At 45.8% G+C, this 19685-nt stretch overlaps 2 protein-coding genes across 13 annotated transcripts in view; one reads left to right on the top strand and one right to left on the bottom strand.

Moving 5' to 3' along the window:
- The window catches only part of NTRK3 (neurotrophic receptor tyrosine kinase 3), a 207439-nt gene extending 193558 nt beyond the window's left edge, over window positions 1–13881 (top strand). For all 9 annotated transcript variants that reach the window (XM_083849724.1, XM_083849720.1, XM_083849728.1 and 6 more), the window contains one exon: window positions 172–13881. In XM_083849724.1, coding sequence (XP_083705850.1) covers window positions 172–357 — 186 coding nt within the window. In that variant the 3' untranslated portion in view covers window positions 358–13881. The remainder of the gene's footprint in view (window positions 1–171) is intronic.
- LOC310904659 (uncharacterized protein) overlaps window positions 684–19685 on the bottom strand; it is a 50715-nt gene continuing 31713 nt past the window's right edge. For all 4 annotated transcript variants that reach the window (XR_014588509.1, XR_014588510.1, XR_014588511.1 and 1 more), the window contains 2 exons: window positions 18621–18689; window positions 684–18218 (listed from right to left, as the gene is read on the bottom strand). Coding sequence is in view for 1 of the 4 variants with exons in the window: in XM_083849731.1 (XP_083705857.1) it covers window positions 18132–18218; window positions 18621–18689 (156 nt within the window). In the remaining 3 variants the exon portion in view is untranslated. The remainder of the gene's footprint in view (window positions 18219–18620; window positions 18690–19685) is intronic.

The following is a 19685-nucleotide window of genomic DNA, read 5'->3' as shown; positions in this document are numbered from 1 at the left end:
TGGAGAAAAACTTTTCAATGTAAAACCGTCATTTCTGACACACAGATGAGCACTGAGGATCTGTAGACCTCTAGGCTCCTCAGCTTTTCCATTCCCTCAACGGCCAAGAAGTATCCAGGACAGGACATTATCCAGCTGGTGCTGAGTGATTCTTCTCTTTCTTTCTTTCAGGTCATTGAGTGCATTACCCAAGGCCGAGTTTTGGAAAGACCTCGAGTCTGCCCCAAGGAGGTTTACGACATCATGTTGGGCTGCTGGCAGAGAGAACCTCAGCAACGGCTCAATATCAAGGAGATCTACAAGATCCTTCATGCTCTGGGCAAGGCCACACCAATCTACCTGGACATCCTTGGCTAGCAGTGGCCACTTGTCAAAAGTCCCTGCTCCTTCCTTCCGTCCTTCCCTCCCTCTCCCCCCCCCCAAGTCCTTTGCCCCTCAGCTCCCAAGCAAACATCTTCATATAAACTCAAGTGCCTGCTACACATACAACACTGAAAACAAAACAAAACAAAACAGAAAGCAAACCAACAAAAATCCCACAAAACAATGACCTGTAAGGCAGTTTGGCTTATATATATTTATAGATATCTCTCTCTATATAAATTCCACACCAATACAGAAAGAAGCTGCTGTTACAGAAAAAATTATAAGACTTAAAAAAAAAGGGAGAAAAAAAAAAGTACTTAAATATATATATATATAATTAAAAAAAAAAGAAAGAAAGAAAAGAAGAAAGGAGAAGGTATCTTCCCCCGAGCAACGAAGCAGTGAATTGTAACCCTGCTGTGAGTATGGTTCGGGCTGTTGGGCAGGGCTCTAGTCTGGCTACAGCAGTGATGCCAGCCTGGGTAGGAGCTCTGGGAGGAAAGCCCTGCCCCGGTTGTATGATATGCACTGAATGTGTGAAATCAGTCCTCCCTTTTTGTCCTTGCCTCCCTTCCTCCTTCCCAGCCCACAGGTGATGGGCGCAAAGCCAGGGCGGTGCCCCTGGATGAACTCTTTTACTGAGCCCTTTCCTCCTTCTCCATCCCTCCCTGTCCCTCTCTGCCTTCCTGCCTTTTTTCCTCCCTCCAACATTTCAGGACAATTTTTCTAATTTGCTGATTCTTAACTGTATAGACTCAAGGCTTTCAAACACACAGTCAAAGGATTGTGGCACCTACGGGTAAAACACACGCCGGGAACCAGCTGCCCTCCCGCAGACAGCGCATCGGCCGGACCCAGCTCTCCCTCCCTCTCCGGGGCAGGAGAGCAGTGGGACCGAAGGGACCCCCCTTGGGCTGAGGGGCATCCTAAGACCCATTCCTGATTCATCCCAACCCATTCTGGTGTGCGAGACAGGAGTTTCGTTCTTCTCTGTGCCCGGCAGAGATGGCGATGCTGGGAGGAACAACCCCCCCGTCCCCAACCCCTGCCTTTTCTCCCCATCCTTCACTTTCGTTGAGGCCATGGGATTGTTCCCCCTCCCTCAGCTGTCCACACCACAGCCATATTGGTGTAGACCCTCAGCAGACAGGGTTGCATCCCCTGTTTCATGCATGGGGGAAGGCTGCAGTGAGCAGACCAGCTGGGAATCGCTTGCATGCCAGCTGAGCATGCGTATGGGGTCAGCATATCCCAGTGCTCTCCCTCCCCATCCTCTTCCCTTCCCCATCCCTGCCCCATGCCTCAGTCCAAGCCTCAGGCACAAGCCAGCGGGGGCAAGGGAGGGGGACAAGGCTTGTGAGATGGCTGGGAACCTACCAACACCTGCCTGCGGCCCCCTTGCCATTCTCCTCACGTCCCCATCCCCTGAAAGGATTGATGCATCTGCCTTTGAGCTGTTGTGAAATGCAGAGGCTGAAGAATAGCTCCACAGGCAGCCCCGGGAGGAGGGGGGAAGGAAGGGAAGGTGCCTTCAGGAGCAGACAGCTCAGCGGATGGCTGCAGTGGCCAGCCTTGCATCTCAATGAGGATAAAGGGCTGACAGCAGCGACAGGGGGTGCTGGGGACAGCCAGGGAGAGAGAGCAGCATCCTCCCTACAGCCCACCTCCCTGGAGCAGGAAATTATCCCTATCTGGGGAAAGGCTGACTCAGACGCTGAATCCTGCCCATCCAGACTGGGCTGAGAAAAAAAAAACCTTCCTGGGTTGCTTTTTTTTTTTCCTCCAGTAGTGGAGGACGAGGGGGAACCTCAGCTTGGCAGCCGCTCTCAGGAGGCAGAGAGCGGACGCCACAGGCATTGTCAAGGCAATTTTGAGAAGGCGACAATCGCCGGCACAAAAATAGCCTGCTCGGATGTGGTGCTTGTCTGGAAGGGAATGCAGATAGGGGAGGAGGAGACGCAGAAGGGATCATGACTCCTTCCCAAAGCCAGAGTGGTGTTCAGGGCCAGGATGCAAGAGGAGATGGGTGGGACTGGCTGAGAACTGGTTATGGCCAGCGACTGAAAGGGAAGGTTTTGCATCCTCTCCTCATTCTCCTCATCTCTTGCCCTTCTCTACCTCCCACTCATGGCTCTGACCTTATGGTTTCAAATGAGACAGGAGACAATTCTCCAAGGAAGTTTGTGGTGGCAGCAGTGTCTGTGGGTTCAGTCTGTGCTTGGGTGAGGGGATGGGTGGCAGTAACCACATGGGAGTAAGGACACAGCTTTTTTCCTCACCCGCCAGCTTAGATTCATCTTTGGAAGTGAAAAAGACTGGTTGAAGGGTTGCTAGCCCTGGCATGGCTCTCTGTATGCAGGCTGCTTTGGCTGAAAGGACTTCAGAGTGTATGCAGGGAGAACAAGTGATGGCTGTTCACAGCCCAGTGCCTCCAAAAGAACTCCCTTTCCTGGGGCTGCCTGCCCCATACCCAAAAGGCCTCCTGCTCTCGTGGCTCCCAGGCACTGTGCTGGCCTGTGCCAGGCCACCATTTTGTCCGCCCTCCTCTCTGGCTCTCATTTCTCTTTTTACCAGTTTCATAGGCCTTTACACAACAAATTACCTAAAGACACTGTGTTCCCATAGCTGACGCTATTCCCCTAGAACCATCCTGCATAACAGCTATATCTTCCTTTCCCTCCTTCTTTCCTCCTTCCTCTCCTCCCCACCACCACCGCCCTGTCCCTCGTGCCAGCTATTTGTGTGGTCACGACAGTGAGGCGAGCGCAGGAGCCGAGCATCTCACCAGGCCTCTGGGCCACGTGGTGAGGAATAAGTCTGTGAGAGGTGAGGGGATGGGCCCCCAGAAGATGTGAACTGGCTCGGACCAAGGTTCAGGCTGTCTGCATTGCTATTAGCCCCACCAAGTGAAGTGACTGCCTCAGAAAAAGCCCTTTTGGCAAAGCCAATTGTGAGCAATTGCTCAGAAGAGCAGGACGAGCTGCGGTGACATCTCCCTGGCTGCCGCTGCTGCCCTGTGGCCCTTGGCCTGGTGGTGCTGGTTGGAGGTTTATTGGCGGGGAAGAAGGGGCTGTGTTGTATTTTGGAGACGTGATTGAAACTGCTGCACCCCTTTTCGGTATGACAGGCCTGGTCAGGCGGGGAAGAGAGGCCTGGTTTTGGAGGGAAAGAGAGAAAGCATCTGTGCCGAGTTCCTGGTGAACACCCCGAGACCTCATTTGCAGAAGAACCTTCCCTGGGCCAGAAGAGGAGCAGCCCTTCAGCATGGATGATGGTCCCTTCCCTGCAGAACGAGGGGCTCTTGAGGGGATCCTGCCACTGCCCCACTGCATGTCAAGGGAAGAGGAAGAGCAGATATGGGGGAAACCCTCACAGAGTTCCAATAAGTCTCATTGTGGGCAGCATTTGGAGACAGAGAAATGATTATGTGCTCCTTCTTCATTTCCAAGAGAGAGACATCCCATTGCCTGGCCTCTGCTAAGAGGGGAGAGCTATCCCTGCTGCACGGGAACACCAGCAGCTCTCATCCAGGTCCAGGGCAGGCTAGGCCTCACTCCCAGCACACCAGTGTGTCCAGGCAGATGTTCCCACCACCCAACATCCACCATCAGCAGCTTTCTGAAGGGCCTTCCTGAAAGGGAGCTGGGAGGAATGCTGCTCTGGGCACTGCTCACAAGGGGCTGTGGTGCCCATTCGAGCAGCATTCTGCTCCTGAGCACTGCAAATGTGAGCACCAACTCAGTCCCTTAACAGTGTCACTGACATGGTGCTGTCCTGGTGGTGAGGGCACTATTTAGTGCACGGTAGAGATGGCAATCTCATGCCAGGGCTGCAAACTGTGGGCAGTAAATTTGGCTCTAGCCTTACGGGCTCATCAGTGGCCTGTCTTGTCATTTCCAGCCATTATTTTTCCTTCCATCATGGTCTGGCAGGCTGCAAGATGAAAGCTGAAATGTAGCTAAGGGAAGCCTTGCAATGATCTGCCAGACTGGAAGCTCACCCTGTCTCCCACAAACATTTGCTGTTTGGTCTTTCTAAATGTCCCTTGATGCATATATTTTGGGGGTGCAAAAGAGCCTGGGCTGCCTCATTTTAGGCCTGGGCCTAGGCCCATGGCATGTTGAATCGCAGACAGGTGGCTCTGGGAGCATGTGCTGCACAGACAAATGTGAAAAGTCTGGAATGCCTTTAGAGAGGCTGCTTGCTTGAGAGACATCATTAGCTTTGAGCCGTCTGCTTGTCCCCAGGAGTGGGCGGAACAAGGTGATAAAATATGTGGGGAAATAAAAAAGCCAAGGAAAGGGAAGGGCTGGTTTTAGAAGGCAAGTGAGTATCTTGGGTTGGGAAATTGAGACTGGTTTCAGGAGTGTGGCATAGAATTTTAAGTACCACAGTGTATACAAGCAAAGAAAAAACAAAGGAGAATAGAAACATACTAGAGCGCTAGGACATTCTAGATGTAATACTGGGCAAATACTGGTTTATAAAGGAGACATATACCAATAAAAGCAAGGGACCATTTATCCAGGCAGGGAAAAAAAAATAGGCAAGGTTTGTGTTCATTTGTGATTTTTTTTTTTCCTGTAAGAAAATACAACTGTTTTCCTGTAAGAAAATACAACTGTTAAAAGGAATGACAAAGTTAAGTTTATAGGGGCCACAGACAGGAGTATAATACTACATGAGCTGGTTTCTTCCACATGAAGGGCTCTTACCTCCCCAAAATCTAGTGCATGAGTTTCCCTGAGTTCAGGCTATGGATCAAAGAATGCAGACCTGGGTCACTGCAAGCCCACAAAACCATAAGTAGTTCTGAACACTTGATCATCAGTCATTCATGTGCAAATCTGGGTGGAGACCGCATTCCATTTGGCAATGTGATCTTCAAAAGTTGCATTAAATCTTGCTTGATTTTCCTGCATCCTTTGATGTGTGCCCACATCCTTTGCCCCACTGAATCCCAGTGGTTAATGAAATGGCAAAGCAAGTAGCTGAATTTTTGGTGCATTGTGTCCATCCTTGTTTCCTGATCTGGCCAGGAATGAGAATGGAGCTAGGCTCCAACTGAGTATCAAAAATAGAAGAAGAGAAAGTTCCCCTCTCAGCCGTGCTTTCCAGGAGTAGCCAAACTTGCTCAACACTAAGGTGCTCCCCATCAGGCTCTTGCATCAGTACACCTGTAAGGTTTCTTTAAGTTGCTGTTAAGCTGTTAAGTCCCCCAAAATGAGAGTGTCCCCTTTGCAAGTGACATATTGAGTTTCAAGCCTGGAAAAAGTAGGTGTTTTCAAACATTCATTCTGGATGGCAGTGTCATAACTGGCACAGGCAGAGACGTCAGTTGCTGCTCGAAGATGAAAATGTGAGCATTTGGGCTCTTCCATTTCTCTTATTCCCTCCTAGTACACTACTGAGCAATGAAACAGCTCCCTCAGAGAAGTGATAGGAGGCCCATTGCTTGCAACTTTGACAAACTGAACCAAGGAAAGAGATAAGAGACCAAAGAGAAAGAAGAAAACAATTTTTTTTTTTTTTCTGGGACTGAACTAAGTGAGCTGATAGGTTGTTTTCATCTCGATGTCTTTAATTTCTCACAAACCCAATCTGATTGGTCTCTTTACACTGAAGGAGTGGCCAGTATTTCTCCTCTTTCCTGCTAACCCCGCAATAGTAGCATCTCTCCAAGGAGAAAAGAGGCACAACAAATCTAACCATCACTTCCCCACACCATCAGGAATCCTCTGTGGGAACTGATCTCCCGCCCGGCACAAGTGACTGATCCTACAGCTAAAAACTTGAGCAGTTGTTCTGTCGGGGTGTTTAACTGCTGAACTACTGGCTTCTTAGGACAAGGTCCCAGCAGGGAAGGACTGAAATACCTCTAAAGAAAATCATAGCTCTGGGAGGTCCGGATATTTTTTCGCATGCTTTCTCTCTCTCTCTGCTGGTTTCCAACCTCCCCAATCTTTGTTGCTTGATATTTAGATAGCTGAGTTGCTGCATTCACTGCGTTCAGAGCACAGAGGGCTGGTGAAGCTGTTTGATTTCGATGTGGTAGGAGAGATAAGATTTCTCCCCCTGCCCTCTTCTTTTTCTCCCTATGCAGCTCCTGTCCTTGCAGTTCTCAGGACTTGACTAGCAGAGTTTTCAAATGAAGCGAAAGTCTTAATGTGAGGTGAATCCCGAGACCACAAACAGTTTGGACTTCAAACAGTGAGAAAATTGGCGCCGAATGATTCCGCACACAAAGCAGAAAACTTTCATTTCCTGCAGGCAGGATGGAATTGACTGTTATATTAAGACTTCAGAAGGAGCACTGCCCCGGAGTAATTTCACTGCTGTCAGGCAATGTTGACATCTAGATTAACCTCTGTGCAGTGAATTTTACAGCAAAGCTCATTGTAATGCATGTGGGGTATCTCCTGTAAATCCCAGCTGAAGCCCATAGTGTCCCACCCTTCTGCACAGGAGGAAGGGTCGGGGAGCAGCCGCTATCATTTCTGACCCCAGCAGAGCGTGACTCTAACCTCATCCAGGCCAGTTCTGCTGAAACTGATTTTCTACCCTGCTATAGTGACAGTAGCTCTGGCTTGATTTTTTTTTTTTTAATTCCCTAAAGAGGTTTACATCACAAGGCTGACTTTTTTTGCTAGTGATAAACAGCTCCCTTCACACATCCATCCAACAACCCAGACCTAATTAAACGGCACTAGTTAACCAGTGGCAATTAGCTGCTCGCACTGATTAACTCCAAAGCATGCAATCCCCACAGAGCACTGATCAGACCTCATCCAGGACTGAATGGCAGACAAACTCCCAGCTGATGAGAGTCGATGGCATCCAACCCTACCCACTAGCCCACAGGCACACTATTAACTCTGTCTACCAAACCAGAACTGCATAAATTAAAGAAGTTCAAACTGCTCACTCAGTGCAAGTCAGAGGACATTACAAAATAAATCTCCTGATTCCTGAACTCAGTGCTCCCACTGTTAAGTTGGAAGTGGAGGCCAGAACCAAGCCCTTTTGTCTTTTGCTGGAAGAGCAGGCTGAGCAACAAGAGGCATGAGCCCAACAGCTTCTTCACACTCTTATGTGTAGAGAAAATCCTGTCTGTAGTATTCAAGATGCATCTCTGAAATCCACTTTTTCATGAAAAAAATCAAACCACTAACATCTGAGAAACTGGAAGAGGAAGGGAAAGTATTTGTTTTTTTTGTTTTTGCCGCACCTTCTTATTCATACACTTATTTTCAAACTCAGGCATTCCTCTGCAGTCATCTGCAGAAAGGTCTAAACAAGAGACAGATATCAGGTGCAGAATAGATTAGTCACTAACCATAAGGGCAACATCTCACTAGTACGTCTGGAAATCTCTTTCAGAGCCTATCCATCCCTTCACCAACAGGTCTTAGTAGAAGGTTTATTGTTATGTTTGTCAAAGTCATTGAATAGACTATGAAGTGGTGACATGCCTGAAGTTCCCCTCAGATTCAGATGGAGCTATGTGCTCCGGGTACTTCTGAAATCAGGCCCATAAGGAAGATCACTTCAAACTAACATTTACCATTCCCAATCAGAATGCAGCTGAGAAGGCTATCCAAGGTTATAGAGAAGGTCAAGCTGTTGCTTTGGACTGGGGAAGGAATTTGATGGACCAATTTAACCGCCACAGCACATCAAAACCTGGTGGCTTCATTTAAAAAGTAATCAGTATTGTATTTCGCTTTAGACATCCGTGCATTAGTGTTCTGCAAATATGATTTCCTCTTTGTTTGCATTATTGATGCCATAAAATGTCAGACACATTAAAGAAAAAAAAAAAAAAGAGGCCAACCTTTGGGGTTTGGAATGATTCTGGCTGAATTGCAGTTGGGTTACTTTTCTTTTTATTTCCCATGGTAGTGATGCACTCTTACTCATTTTGCTATAGCTTTACAAAGAATTCTCTGTAAGTGCATCTATTCAGTCAACCTTATTTCAGGAAACACATAACCTTGATATTTTTTTGCTGTATATGGAAGAGTGTGTATGTGTGTGTGGAGGTGGGAAGAGGCATGGGGGAAGTGGGAGCATGGAGCTTTTTACAAGAGCCCTCCTGTGTCTGGTAGTAACTTGTTTTTCTGCAATGCTGTGTGACACCCTTCTGTTCAGGTGGCTGGGTTGATTTAATCTCAAGAGCTGACTTTTGTGATCTTGATTTGAGGCCTTCTGGTTTTGCTCTGCCCAGTCATCTGCTTTCACCATTCAGCAGCCATGTGCTGTCCACAATGGTGCCTAGATGTCTATGCCACAGAGATTACCGAGCACTTGAGTCTCAGGCATGTGATAGAGGAGTTTTAGCTCCCTCAAGTCCTTGACCAATGGCAAGTTTGCTGATTGAGTTTGGTATCTAAAGTCCTCCCCACTTGAGGCTCCCTGACTACTGTTCCCAAGGCAAATACTATTATCTGCTAAATGTTTTTTTTCTCCCAGACCATTAAAGAGCACAAGCTTTGTCAGCCATGTACCTTCTGCCTCAGATGTCTATAACGAATGCTGATCCATTGTTCAATAATCCTGTGAACATTTTGGAAGAATATTCTCCCTCTCAAAGTGTAAAAAAACACCCTCCCCAATTTTTACACTATTTTTTGTTCATACCCTTTCAAAGAATTTCCATGGGCTAGAGGGAAAAGCTGTCTATCAGTCTGTCCTGTTAACTTGTTTCTACTTTGATGCACTCAGCAGGGAGCTCAAAGCTGTGGTTTGTGTGGTTTTCCCTCCTGCTTACCTAGTATGAGAATTAGGGTCTCTCTATCTTGAAAGTAAAAGTGGAATAGGGTGGAATTCTCTCCCTTATGCAGGGAGCTTCATCAGTGGTAAAATTTCTCTTGGGCTTTTCTTTCGACTGACAGCGAGACTTGGGAGCAGGTAGAGGGATGCAATGCAGGAGTCTAAGGAAGTGACTCAACTAGGAGCTGGACTGCAAGGTCACCTCTTCGCCTACCAAGCCCTTCCTACTTTCATAGAGCAAGAAAACCCCAGCTTTTAATTAACAGCTTCTTGTCCAGCTTTCATGTTCCTACACCAGTTTTGATGGCCTTCAGATGACCTTCAGATCTTCTCATCTTCACAGATCTATCTCTGGGGTATCCAGACAGTCCAAAGAGGAGACAGCAAGGTCTGAATGGGTATTTAATTCAGTGTATTTCTATTCATTTTTCATCAGGGGCAAAGACAGTGAAAGTGCCAGAACAGAAAAATTATTTTCCCCAACAGGAGTAATGCAGTTTCTTTTTAAACTGAGATATTTAAGATGCCATGCAGCAGTACCTATAAATATGCCTTGAAATGTTGAATGAGCACAAGGAGTCTATTTGATTTTGTTTTTATGCCTGTAATTTCTCTCACCAAGAATTCAGCTGTTACTCAGCCCCCAGCAGGTTGTTCTGATTGCTGGAGAGATGGTTGGGATTGATTCCGACTGGGATCTTTTCGAGTCCAGAGTTCTTCTCATGTAGCTAGACTGAAACAATGGAAATAATCAGAAAAGGAGTGATTTGTTGTTGCTGTGTAACTAAACCTTCTTGTGCAACAGCCGGCTAAACCTTGAAGGGGTTGAACACCCACAACTTTGTCTGAAGTCAATGAAGGCCGTGGATACTGGTGATCGCTGTGATGTTAGGAACAGAATGTCAGGAGAGAAGAAGAGAAATTATACAAGAAAAAAAAGAAAAAAAAAAACAAGCAAGAAAAAAAAAACACAACACATTGCATATGAAAAGAGATTGGTTGGCTTATAATACAAGAAAATCCACTGCCGTACATCCGTACATGAGAAAAGAATCAGAATATTCACCCTGGCAACAAAGAACATTGGCCATCAAGACAAGAGCAGATCTCTACCCTACAAACCTCCCCTCACTTTTAATTTCCTTTGTCTCCTTCTGCTAAGACAAGACAAATCCTGCTTTATGGCCTCCTTGAAATCTGAAATTAAGGTAAAAAGCAGATTTGGGAGAGGAAGAGAGAGACCAGATCCTGCTGGATGGTGTCTGTTGTACTCCCTCTTTTTTTTTTTTTTTTTTAACACCCCTCTTTCCTTGATGCACCTAATATTCCCAGTGATGACTAACCGGTTCAATCCTCAAGAACAAAAAAAACAGCCACTAGGACGGGAATTTCCGTGGATCTACCGACTGGGATCAGCACCGGGGACAGCGGCTGCCGGCCTCACACCATCCCTCTCCCCTCCCATCCTTCCTCCTACACAAAATGGGCAGCCGGTATCTGTTTTCAAGTGATGGAGGATGGGTTAAAACGCCAAACAATCAATCTGATACGAGAGAACAATTCTTCCCCCAGAATTAAACCTTCTGCCCCGCTTTTTCCCCACACTTGTGTTCCACCTGGGAACGTTTGGTCTCTTATTTGGATTGTGAAACTTTCCTATCTTCTAGTCTATGGGGACAGCCTGACATATGGAGAGAGACTATACTGTTAGCAGTTTAGAAATTGAGTATTTATTTCATGTGATTCAGCCTTGACCATCACCTAAATTTACTGTTTGTAACGAATCAACGGACAGATCTCCTGGAAAATTCAAAGTAAGGGGCATAAAAATGACACTGTAGCCCCTGAAAATCATTTCAACATCAATCCGTAAAAAAGTCACATTAATGTGTAATGGAGAACTGTCAGAAAAGAGTCAGCCAAAGATGAAAAGCTATGCAGGAAAGAGCAAGCATCAGTAGAGAAGGCTCTGAATGGAAAAGAAGTTATACCTCATGTATAGAAGAAGGCAGGTTCTTCAGTATCCACCTTGGTTAGCCTGCATTCTTGGGGTTTCACTAAGAGAAGCTATGCAAAGGGACGTGAAGGTCCAATCCCATCCCTGAAAAACATAGGGTGAGGAAGAAAGGATAGAAAGGTAGGCCAGAAACATGGGCTCTTCCTCCCTCCCCAGCACATATGTCCTCCTACAAACAGCTTCCTCCGTATCCTTCCCCCACGTACTCCAGCAGTGATTTGCAGTTGTGACTATGGTACATCTGGACTGGTGCTCAGAGAAAGTGAGGACTGGGAAGTGCCTGAGACACAGAACCTCAAAACTTGTGAGTAACAGTCCTGAAAATAAGGAATTGTGGCCAGTTTTCTGATGCTAAGGGACATCCAGAAAGGAAAAAATTGCAGGGGGCTGCAAAGATGATTTAATAAGGGCCTCAGAGAGCAAATGGTGCTGAGGGAAGGGAGCAAGGAAGCCTGCTGGGACATGGGGAGAGAAAGCAAATAGGCAAGGACTCGATTCTCAGTAAGCGGTCAGCCATAGTGAGAGTAGTAAAAGTCAGATATGAACTGGGGTAAGGCAGCAGAGAGTTCTGACCAGAAGAGTGCTATGGATGTGAGGAAGCAGTCACTCCAAAATGATGTACTCATCTGAATGAGTGCTGAAGGTTTGGAGAAACATTCAGCCTTGCTGCGCTTCTCCCTGTCCCACCTACTCTGCTTCAAACCCTTACAAATACTACGATTTCCACTGCATTTATTCTGCTCTCTGATTGCTCTGGTTTCAGTACAGGCTGTCTTGTTTTAGACCCCTCACTTGCCCTGCTCAGCCCCCACACCCAGCCAATTCCCTGTGTGAAAGAGAACTGCCTTTTTTTTCTTTTTTTTTTTTTTCTTCCCCAGAAGTGTCCTTTAAATTTTCAGCTAAACTGGGAGGCAATTTCTTGCATGAGAGCTTCGTATAGATAGGCTTAAAGCAGAACAAAAATAAATAAATAAATACTCTAAATAACCTTCATCTCCCCTACCTTGTCTTAACGAAGTGCTACTTTACATATGTTATTTCAATAGAAACGAAGGATTTTTGCGCAGGCAAACAATTGACATTGATTTAGCTTTCAGCAAGTACTACAGCTCCCTCTGCCTCTCGTGTGTCAGGTGAAGAGACAAGGTTTCCCCAGGTAAAATCGAGGGTACACACCCTCAGGCATTTCCCATGCTGGCACTCTTGTCACCAGGAGAAACGCCAATCTCCAAAATATGCCAAGGGTATGTTTAACATCCAGGAAACTGCTCCTACACCTAGCTGACCTGGCCTTCGGCCACACAAGCAGGCTTGGCCCCAGAAAGTGCTGATCCACAGCTCACTCTGGGAGGAGAGCTGGCAGCAAGAGGGGGATGGGGCTAGATCCCAGAGGAAAGATATTTTGGTAGAGATTTTGTTGTTACTATTATTAAAACCAGCTTATTTTAATCTCTGTTAATGTCACTGAAAGTCTGCATGAGCAGAAAACAAATCCTCTGGTGATGCTTGCTGAATTGATTTTTTTGACAGTCTTTTTTTAAATTAATTATTTATTTATTTTTACCCCATGCACCAATCCACGTGTTTTATTAGTTTGGGGCTTTTTTTTACATCCTTTGTATCCTATTTGCCAACTGAATTGCTGGTTCTCAACCTTTTCCATCCTGCAGTCTCCCCTTCTCCAAATCACAACTCACCCTTCTCCCCTTCTGGGAACAACCCAGGTTACCCCTCAAGGGAGAACCTGACAAGAGCAAGGTGGTCGCGATGTCTGCCTGCCCAGCCCACCTCCACTGGCCCCAGCTCAGAGGAAGAGGCAGCCTGATCTGGGTAGCGGCCGAGGTAGGGTCCCTGCTTCTCCTCTACCTGCCACGCCACGTGCATCGAGCACACTGCCACCGTGGAAGGGGACGACTGATACAGTGTTAGTCAGACTTACAAGAACACTTTTAAAATTAAGGATCTGCAGTGAGGTCAAGGGACCTTTTACTAAAGTGCTGAGGTATTTCCCCTCCCCAGACCTCCCCTTCCCTTCTGCCCTGCATTGTCCCTTCCTCTCTCCCCAGCCTTGAAATGAAACAGAAAATTATTTTTTTAAAACTGTGTCGATAATTTATGTTTAGTATAAAGGATGATTTAATGGCATCACCAAAGGTCATTTTTTTCATCTCCACCTTACTGCCCCAGCCCTGAGGCCATGCGCCCCCTCCTCCCCATACGTCCACTGCCCTCCCCTCCACGCACCTCACGCATCCCCTGCCACCACCACACCACCAAGACGTGCTCCAGGTTCAGCCAACGACCGCTGGAGAACCGAGATTTCAAAGCGAAACCTCCGCTCCAGACCACCACAAACTGGAACCATTTCCACCTTTAAAAATAGTCAGTTGCTGCAAATGAAAGGCAGACTCATTTCTCGAATTATGTAAGTTTTTTTTTTAAAGCCTTTTATACCTATTTACGTGTGCGCGTGCGTGCACCACGTGTACACAGGGGTATCTGTGCGCACAGATGCACACGAATCTCTCTCTCAAATATAAATATATTGTATGTTAGAGCTGTAAATATTCCTTGGTCATGTGTCTATGTCTTCTTCAAAGTATCATATCCTCAGTGTTACGTTAACAACTTCATTTATTGATTGATGAAACTGTGTGTAGACCTGTACCCTCCTGACATAGTTTATGTAGCTCTCTCTTCTCAAATAAAGTACAAAACTACCACTAGCTGGTCCTCCTCTCCTTTCTGTTCCATGCTGAACATTCAGCTTTAATTCATAAAAGTTTATGCTGAAAATTAACACATTTTCCAGCCATCCCAACAGCACAGGAACCTCCAGATGATGCTTTAGAGCTTTTTTTAGAGCTTGTGTCAGGCCAACGAGTATAATACGTATAACAAAATGCAATAATCCATAGGTGAAATATTGTCCAAAGTGCAGTAACTGAAGGTCTGACTATTGACCTGATTTCTTCTTCGCACCCGCCCCCAGGTACAGACTTCACAGCTCACTTCATCCTGGTAGAGACGACAGAGTCCATGCTGCTCCTCCCCTCTGTCAGTGGGTCTCCACACCGCCACATCAAGCAAACCCCTCACAATGCAGAAAGCCCTCCTTGACTCAAAAAGGATTCAATAACTTCCTTGTGTTTTGGGGTTTTGTTGCTTGGAGAGCTCAGCACCTAAACTGAACACCCCTGAGGACATCTTGGGACTGGAATCAAGATGCAGGAATATGGCACAGTTCACCACTGTCACCTTGACTCCTGACACTGGTTTCAGGCAGAAATAACCAGAAGCAAAGGATTTTTACCACTGCAAGTTGAAAAAAAAGCCTTTTCACAGATATACTTACTGGGCAAAACCATAACGGTGATTTGCGAAGTAACACTTAATTTACTGCAACTGACACCACACTCTAGCTGCCAGGAATTTGACTGACAATTTCTATTTATTTATATCCTGCTATACAATATCTGCCTTAATGTTGTAAATTTTTCTGATTGGAATTTCACAGTGTCTGCCTGGATATTTATTGATCATAAAATAATCTGTACAACCTGTTGTACTCAAAGCAGGGACAACGGATGCCAGAGAAATCACTTGACAGGATCCGGGTACCAGTGTCCAGGTAACAGAAGATGTTCAGATGCTATTTTTATGGCATTACGTATTACCAAGAACCAACCTTTTGAACTGCTTTTCTGCTGTTTCCCAAAAGCCCCCTTCTGAAACACTTCCAAGAGCCTGGTGTTGGTTTCCTACCAGCAACTCCATATGGACCCCTGCAAGTTGCCTCATTTGCAGCTCCTCACTATTGGGAAATCTCACCTTCACAAGGAAATCTGGTGTTTTCACAACTGTTCACTAATATGGCCCACAAGAGAATTGTTTGGCTCTTTCAGCAGCAGCGAGACTACATTTTTTTTTAATTTTATTTTTGGCATGCAAAGACGGAAGCAGAAAATTTCTGCCCACAAGGGAAAAACTGTGAAACTTTGTCCCAGTTGGGAGTTCCTATATTGCCTTGTGAGCAGTCTCTCTTTTTTATTTATTTTTATTTTTATTTTTTATTTTTTACAGCTTCAGTTATATAGCTTTTCAGTATCTCCAATAGATGAGGCCTCCTTTTCCCCATGAGAATACACATCCCATGCCAACCCACCCCACAGGCGTCTTCCCACCAGCATCCTCCCAGTGCAACACTCCTCCCAACCCAGCACGTACACATACATCCCAATACTCCCACCCACCACTCTTCTGCCTGCTCCTGCTCTTGTTCAACAGGAGCCCAGATTTAGCCTGCTCTTTTCTCCATAAATGCCACACTAGTTATTTGTTCCTGCTGCTTTCTGAGCCCCACATTTAAGCTGCAGCCTCACCCCTCATCAGACACCTCCCTTCCCCTTCTCTACACCAGCAAAACAAACAAGAGGCTGACAGTTTGCATTTTAACCTCATTAGCTGTGGCTAGGCAGCCTGATGGACAAAGTTTCCTTTTATTATTGATTTAAAGCACTTATGTAATAGAAATCTTTGGAAATTCGTTAAAAAGCAAATAAAGAAGAAAACAAAAAACCCTAACCATCTGAACAAATTACCTAGGAATCACCCCATTCTGCCCCCTTCCAGTGCCTGTTGCAGGTTCCTGCTATTTGTCTATCTGAGATGATTACATGAGCATGGAGTGGCTGGTGGAGCATCTAATGGGGCTGGGAATAAAATGACACCAAAATAAACAGCAGCTGAGACTGCCTACAACAGGGCTGTCAGTCTGCAGCGTATGCCCCGCATCTGACAGCATCCCCTGGGGGCAGGCAGGCAAAGGAAGGAGCGAGGTCCATCAGGGCTCCCTGTACTTCATTCCTGCCACCCTCAGCTCAGGCACATGCAGTAACCTTTTCAAGCTCTGTAAAACCCTTCACAGATTACCCTTTAAAAAGCAGGAGAGGGAAGCAGACCCCTCCGTCCCCTCTGGGCAGATGGAAGAGAGAGGTCCTGGCCTTCCCCCAGGTCGCAGAGCTCCAGACAAAATTAACAGCACGATGTAATCATAAGGTAAAAGCACAGGGCAGGAGTGGGGGAAGCTATTTCCTGCTGAATTGTGGCTGCCGTTATTCCCAGAGAAAAGCAGCAGGTATTCAGGAGCTTCTCATTAGCCAGTGTGATTTCCATTAGGCTGTCTATTAACATTTTGTGGCCGTAATAAACACCTACATAATTAACACAAAAAATGAGCTCTCTCTAGGCTACGAAAAGTGGCCAGAACAAGCTGGGAATAGCACAGAGGGGCTGGTTCCTGTCTGGAAATTTCTGCCTGGAAAGGAATTGCTTCTTCCATCCTCTCAGGACAAATTCCCTTCCAAAGAGCCACTCTTTAGTGTTCCAGTCCTCCTGGCTCAGTCTAGGGGAACACATACCTCTAGTTTACAATTGGAAAAAAAATCATACAGCGGGGTAGAATTTGTCCTGCAAGTCCCACAGGGAAAATTTGGGGCTGCCCAGGGTATTCCCTATCCCTTTGCCATAACTATGATGAGCATTTTCCTCCTAAAAACTGACGGGGCAAGAAATACCTTGGGAACATGTGTGATCCCAGCTAGCAGACAAGCCCCAGGAGCTCACAAAAAGTCCCTGTGGAAAGAAGATGGGCTTAACATAACATGGGCACGTCTAAAACCATGAAGTACTCCAGCACTTCAGGCTGGGAGCTGATAAATGATGGGGAACACTGAGACAGAGAGGGAAATCGTGACCTTCCCAAAGCCTGTCACCGGTTTTCCATGCCTCCTCCATCCTGCTAACGGCATTGACTGCATTTCTGAGTATTGCATTCAGGGGGAGCTTGCAGGTAGCAGTGACTCCTCCTAGCCCTTGCCCTCCTCCCCACCAACTGCCAAGGGTGCCAGCAGTAAGCCCATGCAGGGGAGATGGAGGACATGTCATTTTGACAGGGCTGCCTGTCCCCTGCCTCTCGCTTCAGGCTTCTGCTGCTAAGAACGTGTGCGCCCTTTATCATAGCTTTGAAATAGAGAGAGACACTTTGGAATTCAATTAGTCAAACTGTTGCCGCAGCAACAAAAACATATAAACTTAAATGATTTATACTCGCAGACACCACTTCAAATAAGAATAAATTTAATACAGCAGCTGGGAATGAAATGCATTGTACAATAAGAAAATTGTATTTTTTCTTTCCCCGATGATAGGCCTCAAGGTCTTAATGCAATATAGATGAAAAAAGATATTTGGGCAGAAGGAAGCGGAATACATTGTGCTGTATGTACAATGCCTGCTTGGAGAGTACAACATATAATGAGCATGTACATCTAATCACAGAGCTCCAATTCTGTTTGCAGACAGCCACAGATCAAAGATTGCAGCTAGCAAATTGACTGCTTGGTTTCACTTTCTTTCTTTGACTCTCTTCCATCTCATGAAACCTTTCCTGTCAGTCCCCACCCAGGAGAAAAAACAAATCTACCATTACTCCAGCAGCTTCTCCATCCGCTATAGAGCCAGGTCCCAGCCTGGTGAAGTGAGATTTGTGGTGGCTTTTTTGTTGCTGTTGGTTTTTTTTTGGTCTTATTGTTATGTTTTGTTTTCTTCCCCCCTAGCAGAAATGCTTTAGTTCAAACACAGTTCTAGGATCTGAAGTAGAAATTAGTTCCAAGAAATATGCAGGAAAATTCTCCTCAAAGTTACCTTGTCTTCTAGGAGACAATTAAGAAGCCATTGCCTGTACCCAACAAAGCCTGACCAACATAGACACGCTACTTTCAACGGGAGCAGAGATTGCTCATCCCTTTGGAGGGCCAGCACAATGTTATGAGCAAGTCATGCAAGAACTTCCCCGTGTCTTTTATCTAACCTGTTCAAACAGATGGCATTTCTAGTGGAAATAAGGTTTTCATCTCTGATTTTGATCTCTGTCCAGATCATGCTTATAACATCTCTCCCTGCATTTCATGAGAATTTAAACTAGATGAATCCTAAGTATTCTGGGACCATTTGTGGAAAGGCAACCTCTCTGTCTTGGGTTGTGTCTTCTGTAAATACAGGCCTGAACGTAGGAGACAAAAGGCAGAAAATTAGCTTTGAGAGAAACTGAATAGATTTTTTCTAAGAAGAAACAAAAACATAGGCTTTAGTTCTAATAGTAGTTATGGGCTCCTCAAAGGAAAAGAAAATAGGGTGAGGTTTTATGCTTTGTTTTAGGTAGGGGGTCAAGAGTGCTGCTTATTATCAGAGCTAGCAGGTGGGGTGTAGAGTTCAGGATGCTTTGAGCACAAATTGAGATCAACACCTGCAACTCTCTTTGGCAGCTTTGGAAAGGCAAGCACGCAGATGCAAAACAACAACTAAACAAAGCTAAACAAAGCTAATAATGAAATCATATTTATGTAGGCAGGAAGGAAGCTCAATTGCCAGGAGAGTACTAAAGTCTACAAGTGTAAATACATACCAAATAAGTCAGCTTGACGAGATGCCAAGTTTGTTCAGCAGAGTATGGCACTTTACTGCTGAAGTGCTCCTGCAGGAGGGAAACCAGGAAAATGTCAAAAAGGTCAATGGGTGAAATGTGTAGCTCCATCAGGAAGCCATGAAAACAGGCTTGTATCAGTAGGATTTAGCACTATCTTGCTCACTTGCAAAGTGCCTGTTGGTCCTGCCACATTAAAGCACAAGCACTTTGCTTCAGTGTTCTACGTATTGCTGATCTAAAGCTCGCTGCTCTCTTCACATGGCAAAGTAGAAACACAATTTATAAACAATGGAGCTGGTGTACTGAGTTTAACAGCTTGAAGGCTCCAGATTTCAAGCACAAGCCCAGAGAATCAAATTCTGTCATCTGGCAATATTGAGACTGTTAGGGATGTAGATGTACGAGGATGATCCATAGGGATGATCAGAGGACTGGGGAACCTCTCCTATGAAAACAAGCTGAGGGAATTGGGGGTGTTCAACCTGGAGAAGAGAAGGCTCTGGGGAGACCTTATAGCAGTCTTCCAGTACCTAGAGGAGACCCACAAGAAAGAAGGAAATAGACTCTCAGGGAGTGTAGTGATAGGACAAGAGGTAACGACTTTAAACTAAAAGAGAGTAGATTTAGATTAGATATAAGGAAGAAATTTTTTGTTATGAGGGCGGTGAGGTAGTGGCATATGCTGCCCAGAGCAGCTGTGGATGCCCCATCCCTGGAAGTGTTTAAAGCAAGGCTGGATGGGGCTTTGGGCAACTGATATAGTAGGAGCTGTCCCTGCCCATGGCAGGGGGTTGGAACTGGATAGGTTTTAAGGTCTCTTCCAACCCAAACCATTCTGTGATTCCATGATGTGGTGGGGAAGCACGTGAAGATTTGTAGGATTTGTATGGCCCATATTTGCTTATAAAGAATAAAGAAAATGAGTAGCTTTACAATATCTCTGAGCATCACTCTCAAACCAAATCAGACCATTCACAGGCTCTGAGCCAAGGGAAAAAAAAGGGAACCTACAAAACTCGAATAAATAGTACAAAGCACTTCTGA

This window comes from Anser anser, assembly GCF_964211835.1.
Source record: "Anser anser genome assembly, chromosome: 10".
Lineage (NCBI taxonomy): Eukaryota > Metazoa > Chordata > Aves > Anseriformes > Anatidae > Anser > Anser anser.
This window is presented reverse-complemented; position numbering and strand designations above follow the sequence as displayed.